At 38.7% G+C, this 16,723-nt stretch overlaps 1 protein-coding gene across 4 annotated transcripts in view; it reads left to right on the top strand.

Moving 5' to 3' along the window:
• The window catches only part of DPY19L1 (dpy-19 like C-mannosyltransferase 1), a 104,018-nt gene that overhangs the window by 33,740 nt on the left and 53,555 nt on the right, over nt 1-16,723 (top strand). For all 4 annotated transcript variants that reach the window (XM_039239151.1, XM_039239150.1, XM_039239149.1 and 1 more), the window contains exons 5-7: nt 188-308; nt 1,261-1,354; nt 15,453-15,510. In XM_039239151.1, coding sequence (XP_039095082.1) covers nt 188-308; nt 1,261-1,354; nt 15,453-15,510 — 273 coding nt within the window. The remainder of the gene's footprint in view (nt 1-187; nt 309-1,260; nt 1,355-15,452; nt 15,511-16,723) is intronic.

Genomic DNA, 16,723 nt, shown 5'->3' with positions numbered 1-16,723 from the left:
AAGACTGGCTAACTTGACTGTGAGGCTTATTTGAGGCTAAATTTAAAAGGAGCCAAGTGGATACATATCGGAAAGGAAGGTTTGATAATTATCAAAATATTTCAAAAATAGTCTAGTAATGAAACTGTTGATGATAATATCTTTTCTCTAAAAATCTAAAAGAATGTCTCTATTTTTGTAAAAATAGGTAATCTTAGCCAGCTGGTACCGGATTTATACCAAAACAATGGACTTGATTGGTCTTCAAACCAAGATATGTTGGACGGTTACCAGAGGAGAAGGACTCAGTCCTATTGAAAGCTGTGAAGGCAAGGTTCTTTCTGTGATATTGCCCAGTTATTTGTTGGAGCATATTAAACTCACTGCAAACTTAGTGATACAAATAAGCATTTTATTATGCTTATGGATTCTGCAAGTGAGGAATTGGGCAGGGTATGTCAGGGTTGGTTGCTTCCACAGTGTCAGAGGCTTCTGCTAGATTCAAATGGTTTGGGAAGACTGGAATTCATTGGAGACTGCTTCACCTACATTGTCCCCTGTGAGGCTGGGGTCAGTTGGGGCTGTCATTTGGAATACTTACATATGTCCTTTACATGCACCTTAGGCTTTTAAACAGCACAGCACCTCAGGGTAATCAGGCTTTTCATGGACTCCAAGTTGGTAGATACTGTTTGGCCTCTTCTAGTCTTAAAGTCAAATAGTATGACCTCTGCCATCGTCTGTTGAAGTAGTCACAAGCCCAGCCAGACTTGAAAGCAGGAGCATAGACACTCCCCCCCCCCCCCCCCCAGCCCCACTACCTCTGCAGGAGGAGTGTCTGAGTTTGTAGCCGTCTTTTAAAACCACCACGGTTGGGGCGTCTGGGTGGCTCTGTCAGGTGTCTGACTCCTGACTTCAGCTCAGGGCATGATCTCAGCCCCACCTGTGATCAAGCCCTGCCTTGGGCTCTATGCTGGGCTTGGAACCTGCTTGAGGTTCTCTCTCCATTTTTCTCTCTGTCTCTCTTTCTCTTTCAATAAATAAATAAATAAATAAACAAACAAATAAATACGTTTAAAAATAAAAACAATAAAATAAAACCATCACAGCTACTGCCCTGTCCTCATCTCTGTTCTGCATTAGTGTCATGTGTTCCTATGGGAACCAAGGCAACCATTGAACATATCTGTGCCATTTTCAAAATAAGCACATTTTAATATAAATTGCCAGACACACAAAGTAATTTATAGTTAGAACATATGTGTTTTTTTATTTTTAAAGGATTGGGAGATCCTGCTTGCTTTTATGTTGCTGTAATTTTTATTTTAAATGGACTAATGATGGCATTATTCTTCATATATGGCACATATTTAAGGTAAGACTATTCATTGAGAATATTTTGGTATGTGTTATAATACTATATACTAGAATAATAAAAATGGTGAGATAACGATTAACTTATCAGTTTTATAACATTTCTAATGGATCTACTTGTAGATATAAAATTCTTTCCAATTTTAATGATTTCACCATTGACATAGCCAGCCAAATTTAAAATAATTTTAGAGGCTTAAATAGAGAAGGGTGGGGATATTGGATCAATTTTAAATATATAGGCTTTTGAGCATAAGCAATATTATTATTTACGTAAAATATAAGGAAAGGACCACTCATTATCAAATGGTGTTAATGATTCTATTTTGCTGATGTTCAAATAGAAGTATTTTCTATACAGATATTGAGTAACGGACCTGATATACTTCACAATTGAATAATATTCCTTAAAGTAAAATTTTGACAAATTTTGTAAGGGTTTTGTTTATTTTTCTTCTTTTTTTTGACAATTTGTTACATTGTATACTTACTTGAACAGTTTTGCCTTGAGAGTATCTTCAGAATTTTCTGTTTATTGCTTACTGACTCCTTGTAGTACAGAAGTATGAGCTTAGGTATATGACTTTCAATTTGGGTTAATGAGTTTGAATCTGCTATTATCCCATTATCTTTTGCCTTGGAAGTTCTGGCATTTTCAGTATAGTACCTCAAAGATCTACTTCATTCCTACCTCAGTGTTTGAGCAGGTAACAGTAACTTGATAAGTATTTGTCAAATGAGGAAGTTATTAGAAGATTGATTTAAAGTATATTTGCATATAGATTTAAGATACTTTGATGCTAATATTTCTGATTTAGCTATAACAAAGTTTTTTAAATCATGTAACTGGAGGAGACTGAAATGAAAATGCCTGGTTAAAAGATGATATGGAAAATTTTGTTTTTGACACAAGACACACAGATTATCTTAACCAGAAGTATATGATAATTAGACAAGGAAGCTGACCTGAAGGAAAGCATGGCCAGTCTGCCTCTTATTATGAGGAGCCAAAGGTCTCTGCTTTGGGAGGGGGTCCATCATTTTGCTAAGTACTGCCTAGCTGTCTAATGGATATATAGCTGTACTGTGTTTGGGAGATTTGATTTTGAGTAAAAGAAGTTAAAATATGGAACATGGCACTGTTGCTAAATTGCCGATCTATAGTTATGCTACCTTTTTAATTGAAAAAAGAATTTCTGCATGTTTATTAAGCATACAGTATCATTTCCTTATAACACATCGTTTCAAAGGCCACAGGTATAACTGCTGCTACAGAGAGCCCATGCTGTGGTTTTGACTGGGAGGTTCTCAGTGGTTTGGGCCCTAACATAAGATTTCTCAGTCTTCAGCTCCGTCTGTCCCCAGACAGCAGTTTTCTCCCTACGTAGGAGACACATGTTCATTTGTCCAGTCCACATAAAGTACATACCAAGTGGCTTCCTTATGAACTGGCGTGCTTGGGTTTCGACAACGTGTGGTGAGTGAGGTGGGAGACGGAAGTGGTACTGAGTGCATATAAATGGGAGACAGCCAGCAGAGATAAAGTACTTCTAGTGCTGGAGGCAGACATTTGTTCTGGGTGGAGGGTTGCTTTAGCCGTGCCTTGGAGGGTCAGAGCATTTTGGATAGGTGGGGGAGAGAAGGATCCCAGGGAGAGGCAAAGGTGGAAAGCCTTGAATGTAGAAAGCAGATGAGTTTTACTAGGATGCGGATTATTGCGGGACACTGTAGAAGATTACGATTGGAGAAATGGTTTGGGCTGGTTGGTGCGTGACTTTGACTGGTTTGAGACTTATTCCAAATTAAGTGAGGACATTCAGAAATTTGACTATATAGGGACAGGGTTTAAACTAAACTATGATCTCATGAGATCCTTGACTTTCACCTGTCACTGAAGTTAGCCAGTAACTCCTTCAGCACAGTGTCTGTTAAACTGCAGGGAATGGCTACTCAGTGATTTCGGAGTCAGTTTAGTGGGTTTGGCTGAGCAGTATTTTTCACATGAAAAAGAAAAGAATACAAATGTGAATAATAGATTACACAACACTTTGTAAGATAGGTAAGATTTAGAGAAACTTCTCTTTGTTATTTATTGTATATACATGTAGTCTCATTTCTTATACTTTGAATATATATAAAAAAAATCTGTAACCACTGCTTAGAGTAGCAGGAGGGAATGACTACCTTATGCGTTTGAGTCTTTCTAAATAGCCGCTTTTGGTTTCTCTTCCTGGCTCCGAGGGCTGCAGCCCATTTCAGCTTCACCCACTTGCTTGTTTTGGGCCCCAGCTGGCCCCTTAGGCTGTTGCTCAACTCTTAGACTCTCGGGGTGGTTTGCCCTCTGCACCTGTGCTTGGATATAGACCCTGCAGTAGCGCCACACGTTTTCACTTTTCCCCTTCTCCCATTGCTGTTTGTGGGCTTTTTTTTTTTTAACCCTGAGTAATCACTTTAGCTTGAGCCAAAGACATCCTAAACTCATTTCTTCTCAGCCCCAAATGACTATCTAGTTCTTGGACATTATTGAGCCCCTTCTAGGGAACCTTGACTATTGCACTGTGCCCTGAGGGCAGATGTGTAAATTAGAGTCCAGTGGTGATCCCGATTTACCTTGTGTTGAACAAAGTCTTCAGCCACTTCTTTTCTATCAATTTTTTTCATCATATTTTAAAATGTTCTTGACATGAGTATTTTTAGAGGTCTAAAATTGCTAGGTAGTTCTTATTGTTTTCTTCCTTGGTGGTTAGTTGTGTCACCCTTCTAACTTTATAAAGTGGGATAAAGCTGCAGACTTCTTAACATGTGGGTTAAGCATAAAGAGGAGGATATCTATAACTGTGGTTAGAATCTTTTTATAAATTGTATTATATAAATTTACAGGCAGATTGAGTATGACATTTTTACTCCAGAAGTAGATTTCTTTTTAAATAGTACAGATATAAGTTTTCTGAAGTCAGATAAGCCAATCCATTTCACAAAAATGAAGTGGAAGGAAAAATAGAAAACACAGCCAAATGGTGAAATGGGGCTGGACTGCCAAGCTCTGACTTGAGGAGATGAAGTAAGATGTTTTGTAAATATAACCTATTCATGATGTATCTCTTTTTCTGGACTTTGCAGTATTCCGTTTTTTTTTTTTAATAAAACACGTTAATTATTTTCTAAAAGTTGTTTTGTTAATTCATGATTACAGTTATTTATTTCATAAGATACCCTGACCTGTTTTAGCTACAGACAACAGTTTCTGGAGGCCAGTTTCATGAGACCTGGTACGTGCAAGTTTCCATTCTACCGGAAGGAGGATTCCCTGAGGGAACCTTCAGGGACTGTTAGGCGCTCAGCAAGCTAGGAGAGGGAGCTGAGCTGTCACGTATCGGAGTCGTCAATTAAAGCAACAAGGCAAAAACAAAAGACTTAAGCCTTCTGTCACTTACTGTGATGGTGTAGCTCTAAAACCAGAGAAAACACAGACTACCCCGGTCCACTTTGCTCTATGGAACAGTGCATTGGTTGAGGATCGGGGTACCAGGGCACACGTGGGGGTCATCTCACTGTTGAGGAAGCCCTGAACAAAAAGCTCCAGCAGTTTTATGGTGCCTGGGGTAAGTGGGGGAAGGGGAGATGGCTAGGAATGGAAAAGTACTTGGTACTGAGCCAGACTGGGGGAAAGTGTCTTCAGAGCTGCCCCCTCTCACCCTCTATAAGGAGCCCTTGGCAGAGGCACCTGAAGAGGACCTCTGATCATAAGTCTTAGATAAAGAGACCTAGGAATGAAGGCAGCTGTGGGTAGGAGTGCAAAGATGTGAAGGCCACGACTGGCCAGGGCATCCTGAGTCCTCCGAGGCTGCCATGCACCACGTGTGTAAGGAGGGTAGCCTCAGGCAAACCTTTGTAACTGTCTGTGGTTGGACCTTAGAAATTATATACGGGTTTTTAACCAGGAGCCCAACTCCCTAGGGCATCTGTGGGCTAGATCATGAGCTAGTCCTAGGATAAATGTAGGTCTCATTTGGTAGAGGGATCTGGAAGAATGGGCCTGGTCTAAATGTCCAGCAGAAATGTTGTCAGGGGAAGAGCTGTCCCCTGTTTCCAAATTCATCCCTGTTTGTCTTGCATCTCAAGATTATTCTAAAGCAGAACAATTTCTGTATGTGAAATGAGTGTCTTTAGCTGATGCCAGCAGTAAGGCATGTAGAAGCCAAGACAAAATGTAGACAACAATCTGATCTAGGCTCACCTGGGCATTATTCTCAGGTTGAATAAAACATGAAGGGCACCTGGGTGGCTCAGTGGATTGTGCACCCGAGTTTAGCTTAGATCATGTTGCGGTTCATGAGTTCGAACCCCACAACGGGCTCACTGCCTTCAATGTGGAGCTGGTTTCAGATCCTCTGTCTTGCTCTCTCCACCCCTGCCCAACTTGTGCTCTTTCTCTCTCAAAAATAAATAAACATTGGGGCATCTGTGTGGCTCAGTCAGTTAAGTGTCTGACTTTGGCTCAGGTCATGATCTTGCGGTTCGTGGGTTCGAACCCCATGTCAGACTCTGTGCTGACAGCTAGCTCAGAGCCTGGAGCCTATTTCAGATTCTGTGCCTCCCTCTCTCTCTGACCCTCCCCTGCTTGTGCTTGCTCGCTCGTTCTCTCGCTCGCTCTCTCTCAGAAGTAAAAACATTAAAAAAATAAATAAATAAATAAAACAAACATTAAAGAAAAAAAAGAATTTTGGCATGAGTGAGTACTTGGTTCTGGTACTGACTGCTTTCTGTTGTTTGGTGTCCATCTGTCGTCTTGGCATTTTCCTTCACCACCCAGTGTTCGTTCCTTCATTGCTCTCTTATAATGGGATCTCTTGTGCCATTTCCTGTGTATTCCTCTTTCTTGGTTTATTTTTTCACTTCAGTACATCTTCTAGTGAGTAGATGGGAGGTAAATTTTTGCATATTTGAAAATGTCTCTAGTTTGTCTTTATTTTTGACAGTTTTACCGAATATTGAACTCCAGATTGGAAATCTTTTTCCTTCAGAACTTTGAAGGCATCACACTGTTGTTGTCTTGCTTCACATAGTGCTGTTCAAGCATTCCTAAGTTATTCAGAGTTAAATTTTTGTACATGACCTTTTCTCCCCTTTCTTTCCTTTCTGAATGATTGTAGAATTTTCTCTTTGTCACCATGGTTCTGAAATTTCACAGTCTATCTTGCTGTAGATCTGTTTCCCTTTATCATCTTTGATGTGTGATGAGATGTTTCAGTCCTGCAGTTTATGCCTTTAATTTCAGGGAGATTTTCTTAGATTATTTCTTCATTCCTCCTGTTTTCTCTTTCAAAACTTCTGTTATTTGGGTATTGCATTTCCCGATCTTCTAATTTTCATATATTTTCCTATTTTTAATATCATTGCTGTTCTACATTCTAGAATACTTTGTTTTTCCAACTCTTTGTTGTTCTACATTTTAGAATACTTTATTTTTCCAACTCTTCTCACTTTTTCATTTCTGTTATGTTTTAATTTTTAAGAATTTTCATTTGTTTTGTGAATGTTCCTTTTTTAAAAGATAGTATTTAAAAAAGATAAAGATATTTAATATCTTTCTCTTGGTGGATACTAATGATTTTTTTCTTCCTTAAATAACTTTGGTATCTTCTAGTTTGCTTTTTTAAATCTTTAGGTCTTCACCTACCATATTAGTTTTCCTTTGCTGTCTGGCTACCTTAGGCTGTCATGTTTGAGAGAGGAGGACACAAAAGCTGTATGGAACCTCCACATCGTGGGTGGAACCTGTTAACATTGAGTTTTTATATAATTTGAATAAATGACGTGGGAAGAACTTAGAGTGACTGCCAGTTCTTTGGTTTGCCTTTAGATGTAAAGGAAAATACAATGTAACAAAGGTTTTTCAGGGTTGTAATAGGGAGGTAAACTGCTTCATCAAGTTAACTGGAATGAAAGATTATAGAAAAACTTTTAGGAAGTGACTGGGTAGGGGGGGAAACACCTAAATGAGTTAGGAGGCACTGTCTTGTGTGTGAATGCAATAAGATAATGTTTGCAGGGCACTTAGCAGAATGTCAGCTTTCAGAAAATAGTTTTTAATTGAATGAAGTGAATAAATAAGTAATTGGGGGAAAAACTTAGCTCTTGATTGCTATTTGCAAAAGGCAGAAAAACAATATATTCTTATCTAGCACATAAGCTTTATTAGCATTTTACCAATTTAGGAAATATTTTTTCAGTGGACTCATTTGAAGCCTTTCCTCTTCAGATTCTCACTTAAAGTTATTTGTTTACTGAAGAAATACATATCTAGCACTTTCAGAGGTAACTCTGAGGAAACAGAGTAATAGGAAAGCCTTGGGCCTCTCCTAGGGGTCAGACTTGGGCAGCAAACTTTTGTTGGTTATAAGTGTCATTTGCTAGGATAGTGACCTAAAAGGGAAAGGCTTTGGAGAAAAGATGCCAGTATTTTCGACCAATAATTTTCATCAATTTATGCATACTGAAGAGAAATACTTATCTTTTAAATATTCATATACAACTGTTAGACCAAATGACTAAAGATGTGCTAGTAGGCCAAGTTAATAGAACATTCCAAAAAATAAAAATAAAAAAGCAAAACAAAAACAAAAACCAAAAAAAAACCCTCCACAACAACAACATAGAGCTGAAAAAATTTGAGCCGGTGCATTTCATAGCTTATTTAAGTCATATTTTAGCCAAAACTCCAGCATGCATAAGCAGAAGTGCTTGATTTTTTAATGAAGCACGAACAACAGAAAAATGTCAAATAAGACAATGGAAGCAAAGCAAAATTGGTACAAAGAATAAGAAGTTCAACTTTGCCTTAAAACAGGTAGCAGAAGGGGGAGTAGTATATTGATTGATCTTAACGAGTTGATATGAAAAGCCACTCTATTCTGCCACAGAGCCTAAAAAGGACATTGAATCACTTCATAGGTAACTTGGATTAGATCATGAGAAGAGACTAGAAAAATGGAGTATTCACTATCACTACTCAGAATAGGATAGAAAGGGGGGCTGTTAAGCAAAATTAAAAGGAAGATTTGGATATAGCCATGCCTTCAGGGCTTCTGGAATACCTCTTGAAATAAAGTAGTCAGAAATTCTTTCTCGTATCAAAGAAGCATGAACCTGCAGTGACCAAAGAAAATACTAGAGTAGAGCAGAAAATCAGAAGATGAATGTATTATGCTCTGTGACTCATTGGTTCCTCTTGTGGAAGAAAAGGCATTTTCTGATGACTAGCTATGTCTACAAAAAAATAGCCAGGATTTTCTGACAAGAGCTGAGAAGCATTAGACAACAGAGTAGAGACAGAGAAAGGTAAATATTCAAGAAGAGGAGGAAGAGATCAGAGACAGATCAGAGTGGCCACAGTGATACAGAGTAACAGGCATTAAATGTAGAGAAGTTCATAAAAACGTTCTCCTCAAAAAGCCACCCCAGTGCAAGAGAGAAAGGGAAAAGAGGCACAGGGAACCCTGAACCCTGTCTCTGTGAGTTAATATTCTAGGTGTGCCTGTAACAAAGGAGAACAAGTTAGAATGTTGGGAGAGAACTGTTATGGAATAGGGAAGTGAGAGAAATGAGCTCAGAGGGGCAGGCTTTCACGAAGGGTCCAGGATGGTGTCTGAAAGTAGCAACAGAGGAAGCAACTGGCCTGGCCTCTGAGCCTTGAGCCATTCAGGAACATGGTGGTGTGAGGAGGGGAAGCTTCTTCTCAGAGGAGGATGAGGTTTCCAGGCAGGAGAGGGAAGCATATGGGTAGAGGCTGAGGGTGCCGGGAAAGAAGTTGTTTACCATGGGATAGAGGTTCTGGAGGGCTCTGTAAAAGGTCCGGATGGGGAGTCAGGCAGTGTGATGGGTCACAGTAGAGGCTCCACTGAGCACATGACGCTGTTGATGAGCAGGAGTCTACATCTAGGCCAGTGATTAAGGACAGCAGTGACGTGAGGTGTGGGGTGTTTGACTGAAAGTGCTCCCCTTCCTTCCCCTAAAAGAAAAGAATGCCTTTTTATGTTCGGATCCTTTTTATGTTTTCATTTACTCCTCAGATACCTTGTGACTCTGCAACAGGCAACGCTCTGGCCACGTTAGGCATCATGGCAGCTACCATGATGAATTGGGAAGTTCACAATCTAGTAGATAAAAGATTCTGCTTTTGGCTCTGGCAGAAAAATAGTTAAATTAAAGGCATTAATTAGTTGCCTTTAATAGACTGGTGGGCTAAGCTGAGACCTTTCCTAGCCTTCCTGATTATCATTGTTGTTCCTTCCCTTTACTTTCTCTGGCTTTCCTTAGTGCCCCTGAGGAGCCAAAGAATCCATGTGTAAGCTTAGGGGAAGATGTTCATTGGGCCCGCTGGCATTTCCTCATCTGGCTAGCAAGGGGCCTAAGCCTTACATTTCTAACTTGAGACTGAAATTCTCTTAATTCAGTAATTTCTACATTATTCTCTCATTTTCTCCTTCTTAAGCATCTGCACAAGAGTTATTTGACTCCAAGAGTTAGTTAATAACATTTTGAATGAACTGTGATTAGTTTTTCTATTTTTTGGTAAATGGAGGTAGAAATGGCAGTGATTAATGGAGCCCACAAAATATGATTGGTTTGAATCCATGCCACTTAAAGATGTCAGAAAGGAGAGAATTGTAAATTATTAAATGTCAGAACTGAAGAATAGTTTTAAGATCTTTTACATTCTTACCTGCTTATTTTATATCCAATGAAATTGAGGTTCAAAAGGTGAATGAGTAAATGTGATAAACGTTTAGCAACTTAGAATATTTTAAAATTTGCATAGTATGTGCTTTTGTATTTTCTGATAGTTGGTGGTAATATTGCAGAAGAAGCTTTTTTTCTTAACCACTAGGGAATGCTGAAATATCAACTGATCAACTGCAATGAGGAAAAAAAAATCAGTCTTAAGTTTTCTGATTATTACATCTTTTCTTTTTAGCAAAATAAAATGACCTATGTGGTAGTTTGTAAGGATCATAGGAGAGGGAGTTAATGCTGGGGGACGCTATTTTAGATTTGTTGCAAGTCACGTCATTTCAAAATGATTGTAACTCAGTTATTACTTGTGAGAAAGCAGATTTTGTTCTCCCTTCCGACTATATGGGGCACGAGTGTGTACTGGAACATCTGCCTCCCTGGTTAGTAAGCATAGCTGTTTGTGTTCATGGAAGATACTGGGCCATCACCTACGTTGTGATAATTTGGTGAAAAGGGAGTGTTTCTGCCTTTGGGAAAACGTCCGGTTCCAGAGCCCCACGGGTCGTATGGCAATTGTGTAAGCAGGGGAAGCCTTCTTGAGCAGACCGCATCATGAGTTTTGGTCGGGAGGTGAAACTGGACTTGTGATCCTTCTGTCCTTGCCCTCTTTTTATCCCCATCCCCATCCCTGTCTTTACTCTGCCATTAAAAAAAGTTCAATTCATAAAATTTCAGTTTTGACTCTTGTGCTATTCAGGGTATTTAAAAAAAAAATTTTTTTTTAATGTTTTATTTATTTCCGAGAGAGACAGAGTGAGCAGGAGAGGGTCAGAGAGAGAGGCAGACACAGAATCTGAAACAGGCTCTAGGCTCCGAGCTGGCTGTCAGCGCAGAGCCCGACATGGGGCTCGAACCCACAAACTGTGAGATCCTCAACAGAGCGGAAGTCAGACTCTTAACCGACTGAGCCACCCAGGTGCCGCCAGGGTATTTTTAAAAGGGAATTTTACATTAATTTCTCAAATTGGTGGTGGTGTTTTCAGTCTTTCTTGTGTTTTAGGTTGTTTGGATTATAATCAAATAATGATGTGTCTTTCCAGCCAGGTGCTCTGAGGACATAAAAAAAAAAATCATGTATATTCTCTGTATAGTCAAGGTACTATATATGTTCATAATATTGAGCTTATTGATTATCTCATTCAAATCATTGGTATGTTTTCTTTAGCTTATATGATCTGCCAAAATCTGAAAGTGCTAAAATATTATAGTATCCTCAGATTTTATTATATGCTTGTACTTCTAGAAGTTTTAACTCTAGTTATCTGACTGCTATATTGCTTGTCCATAAAAGTTTTGTTTAAAGAAGTATAATTAGAATTGAATAAATAGAGGGGCGCCTGGGTGGCTTAGTCGGTTAAGCATCGGACTTTCGCTTGGGTCATGATCTCGCGGTTCATGGGTTCGAGCCCCGCATCGGGCTCTGTGCTGACTGCCAGCTCAGAGCTTAGAGCCTGTTTCAGTCTGTGACTCCCTCTCTCTCTGACCCTCCCCTGCTCACGCTGTCTCTCTCTCTCTCCTAGAAATAAATAAAACATTAAAAAAAAAAAAAAAGAATTGAATAAATAGAGACATACTATCTGACTGAATGGGCAGGTTTACATCACATAAATGACAATTCTTCCAACATTATATGTAAATTTAATGACATTCTGATCAGAAAGCCAACACTTTTTGTGCATGGGAGGGGACACTGGTTAGAATTACCTTTAAAAATGTTAAAAAATAAGAGTACTTGAGGGTGGGGAACTTTACTTCTCATATGTTAAAATTACCAAAATGCGGGGTACTGGGGTGGCTCAGTTGGTTAAGTGTTGGATTCTTGGTTTTGGCTTAGGTCATGATCTCACATTTCATGAGTTTAAGCCCCTTTTTGGGCTCTGAGCTGACAGTGCAGAGCCTGCTTGGGATTCTCTCCCTTTCTCTCTTCCTCTCCCCTGCTCACTCTCTCTGTCTCTCTCAAAATGAATAAATAAACTTTAAAATAAAATTACTATAATGCTACAGGTATAAAAACACTGTGATATAGAAAATACAGAGTTAAATCAATTGGCTGGAAATAACAGATTCTAATATTGTAAGAAATTAAAGTATGATAAAGACTGAATTTCATTACACTGGAAAGAGGAATGTTTAATAAATGGTGTTAGCATAATTGGCTATCTGTGTCAGAAAGAACAAAATTAGGACTTTATACATACATTTCTATGGATGAAAGATTTAAATGTAAATTACAGTGATACTGGAAGATATTTTAGAACACTGTATCATTTTGAGGTAGGAAAGATCTTCACAGACAAGACAGGAAATGCAGAAGAAATAAAAAAATATTGACATTTAACTACATAAAATTAATTACATAAACTTTTATATTTCTTTCTGGCAGAATACACCATAAATTATTCAAAAGAGTCACACATATGACAGTCAAAAAATTGATACCCTTAGTCTTTGGGTTTTTTTTTTAATGTTTTATTTATTTCTAGGAGAGAGAGAGAGAGAGACAGAGAGACAGAGAGACAGTGTGAGCAGGGAAGGGTCAAAGAGAGAGGGAGTCACAGACTCTGAAACAGGCTCCAGGCTCTGAACTGGCAGTCAGCACAGAGCCTGACGCGGGGCTCGGACCCACGAACCGCGAGATCGTGACCTAAGCGAAAGTCGGTTGCTTAACCGACTAAGCCACCCAGGCGCCCCTACCCTTAGTCTTTGAATAGGAAAACAGACAATCCAATAGAAAAACAGACAAGAATGTAAACAGGCAATTCACAGAAGAGAAAATGCATATTGTCTCCAAAACCCATTACAATGATGCTCTGTATAGGCAGGAAGGACATACAAATAACAATGAGAAGAAAGTTACCACCTATGCAATGGGCAAAATATAAAAGGGTCCGGGCCCATGAGGTCTGTGTTATGGAGAAGCAGACCCCTCATATGCTGTGGTGCATGTGGACTGGTATGGCCTTTTTTGAAAGTTCACATTCTTTGATTTGGCAATCTCACAGTAAGGTCTGTCCTTTAGAAATGAAAGCACCAGTATATGCATATACAAGGATACTTATTTTAATGTGTTTTTAATTAATTAATTATTTTATTTTAGAAAGAGTGTGAGCAGGGGAGAGGGGCAGGCGGGCAGAGAGAGAGAGAGAGAGAATCTTAAGCAGAATCATAACCCTGGGGTTATGACCTGAGCTGAAATCAAGAATTTGACGCTCAACCCACTCAGCCACCCAGGCATCCTTTTAGCGTGTTTTTATTATAGTAAGAAATTTTTAAAATATCAATATGTCTGAAAATAGGGAAAGGACAGAACAAACTACAGTACATTTATATGATGCAGTATTTGACATCTATTAATAAGAATGTCTTGAGTTACATATATTGATTAGGAATAATCTTCATAACAGATTGTTGAGAAAAGGAACAAATTTATTTGTATGGATTTAGGAAAAGATTTGGGAGAATGGACACACACACAAATGTTGTTATTGTTTATCTTAGGTGAATAGAATTGGGAGAAGGGTGGCAAGGAGACCAATTTTTAAACTATATAGACCTTTGCGTTTTCTGTTTTTTCGGAGTAAGTTCAAAATATCAATATTTATTTATTTAAACCCATAACTCTTGCTTATGTTTTCTGAAGTCTCATGACTTTCAGTGAAACGCAGGGTTGGCCTGTTTGCTGGTCTTTTTAAGAAGACATGCTGAGCCTCCAAGGGGCGAACCCTGGCTTTCCCTCTCTGGCCTGTACTACTTTCTGGCTCCTTTGTGTGTCCCTCTTATTTCTGTGGTTCATCACTGTAGCCATTTTCTGGCCAGTATGCTGTTTCTTTGCCCCTTTATAGTTCATTTGTGCTCATTCATCCTGGTTGATAGTTGGTGGAGAAAAATGACACAGTTCTTCCATTAGTGTCCTATAAGTGTACGGTCTTCAAGGTCCCATGATCCTGTAAGATTGCTCAGCAGTCCTGTTTTCCCTCATTAGCTCTGTTCTTAAATGCACATGGTGTTTCAGACAAGCCTCTTCCTTCAAACTTTAAGCACTGCCATTTCTTCTCTAGAGCAGCAAGGGAGGGGCTCAAGACTCTGTAGGGAAAATGGCAATGCCGTAAACTACATGCTGCTCCGAACATGCAAACTTAACCTTCCTCTTGTGCCAATGCTGATTGGCCACCTGTGCTGGGGAGGCCAGCCCTTCTTATCTCCTTCTGGGGGTGGGGTGTGGATGGTGTGTGTGCTCCTTCCTTGGACTATCTCTGCCATCTCATGTATCTCCTCTGTTTCCTCATTCATTCATCTCCAAGAGTAAGTACCATGGCCTAGAATACTTCTGTGTCTGTTTCTTCTTACCTTCCTGACTTGTCTGTGTTATACACATACTTGTTGGGTAGATAGAAGGAAGGAAGGCTATTCAGGTACAATAATGAGAAAACAGCATGAACTAAAGACTGTAGAAGACCTCAAGAGTAAAGATGAAAGAAATGACAGAATAAACTGGAAACAGCCTTTTTATCCCCTGTCTGGCTGGGAGGAGAGTGGGGGGACACGTATTACTCTTACCTAAGCAAATGAAGGTTTGTTATGACTGCCAAACTATGGCATTGTGATTTCTTAGCTAGAGTTAGAAGCCTGATGGCTATATTTTGATATTTGTGTTCTTTTACAAGTTTTGAAAACAGATGGAAGGTAAAAACTTTATCTGTAAGCTGGTGTTTGCCAAGTATGTTCTATAGGAAAGCTTGGGATGGAGTTTGGAAAATACTGAATTAATCAAATCTTTAATGGGCTGGCATGCTTTCTGAATTTCCAAGAGTAGAAGACCGTATGGTGTTTTCTGCCATAATGACCACTGAGCCTTTTTCTGCACTTTTCTCCTTTTCTTTCTGGAATCTTTTATCTTATGTCTTCAGAAAAATAGTTTGAGAACTCCTGGATGACAGGAGTGGGACTAAATAAGTACATGGTACTAAAGAGTGAAAAAAAAAGAGAAAAATATCAGGTTGTTTCATGCCCAGTAACATGACTGTTCACAATTTTTATTCCCCGTCAATTTGTGTGGGGTTTTTTTTTTTTTGTGGAAAAAAGTTTGAAGATGGAAAATGACTTTTTAAAAATGAAACTTATTTTGACTAATGTTACTCTAAAGGGAGTGAACTATTTATTTTGTAAATAAGCACAGTAGAGTTCTCTTGTGGCTAAAACCTTGCATAGTACTAGAAGTTTATCATCTTATGATATTTCAGAGTTTCATTAGGATTGGCCTGGATTCCGTTATTTGAGTTATGTTTTCTTATCCACTTTTCCAGCGGCAGCCGGTTAGGAGGCCTGGTTACAGTGCTGTGCTTCTTTTTCAATCACGGAGAGGTACGTAGTCAACAAATACTTTCAGAATCTTTAGGGGATTGTACTTTTAGAAATGCAAGTTTCTTCTTTAGGTAGCCAATCAAGTGTTTAAAAAAATTTTAGGTTATTTTACTTCTAGAAATACAGGTTTCCTTTTAAAATTTAATTTTCTTAAAATTTAGTCTATAGTAGCATTCTTTAAATGCTTGATCTTGTTTTAATTCAAATTTTATATTAGCATTTATTTTAAGCTAACTTTTCATGAATATTATATCTTTTATGTCATATATCTCTTAATGATTTGAAACAATATGGGTCTGCATCAGTTCTTTATATAATTTAAAAGTGTGGAAGTTCACGTATAGTGGTAATAGAAATAAGCCAGCCATGGATATAGTTAACTTCCTTGTGTAGGGGTAACTTTTTTTTTTAAGTTTATTTATTTTGAGAGAGAGAGCAAGAAAGAGCCTGAGCAAGGGAGGGTCAGAGAGAGAATCCCAAGCAGGCTCTGTGCTATCAATGCAGAGCCTGATGCAGGGCTCCATCTCACAAACTGTGAGGTCATGACTTGAGGTGAAATGGAGTTGGATGCTTAACCAACTGAGCCATCCAGATACCCCAGGGGATAACTTTGTGTTGTCAGAGTTATACAGTGTATTTCTATTTTAATGCATCTGTTAAACTTGGATGTATTTTTAAGTCTCCTTTGTAGAATATTATATTATACCTGTAAACTTGCACATCTCCAAGGGTTTTCTGAAGAGAACACCATTGTAAAAAGTATCGACTCTGCCTCCAGGCTACCTGTGTTCAAATCCTGGCTCTGCTGTATAGGGGCTTTGTGACCTGAGCAAATCATTAACCTCACCTGCCTTAGTTTCATCTTTGTAAATGGGTGTAATGATGTTACTCATCTCATGGGATTATTGGGGAGATTAAATGAACTCATGAGTGTAAAGCATCTAGAACAGTGTTTGGCACGTAGTACCTGTTATGTAACTGCTACCTTTTATTACTAATAACTTAGTTTAGATTAAATTCTAATATAAATTCAGGATGCCAGTGAAATCCTTCCACTGAATCAATTGTAGTTGTAAATGTATTTCTATTAGTAGATCTCTATCTGGGTTTCTTTCATGGTAAATTTTGTATGAGGGAAAGAAAAAAAAATTCAGCTTGTTTCGTGTGAAGTAACTCAGTCCTTTTCTGCATTTATAAACTCAGTGTCTACAGT

This window comes from Hyaena hyaena, unplaced genomic scaffold (genome assembly GCF_003009895.1).
Source record: "Hyaena hyaena isolate Hyena2069 unplaced genomic scaffold, ASM300989v1 scaffold_153, whole genome shotgun sequence".
Lineage (NCBI taxonomy): Eukaryota > Metazoa > Chordata > Mammalia > Carnivora > Hyaenidae > Hyaena > Hyaena hyaena.
Note: the sequence above shows the minus strand (reverse complement) of the source record. Positions and strands in the feature narration are given on the sequence as shown.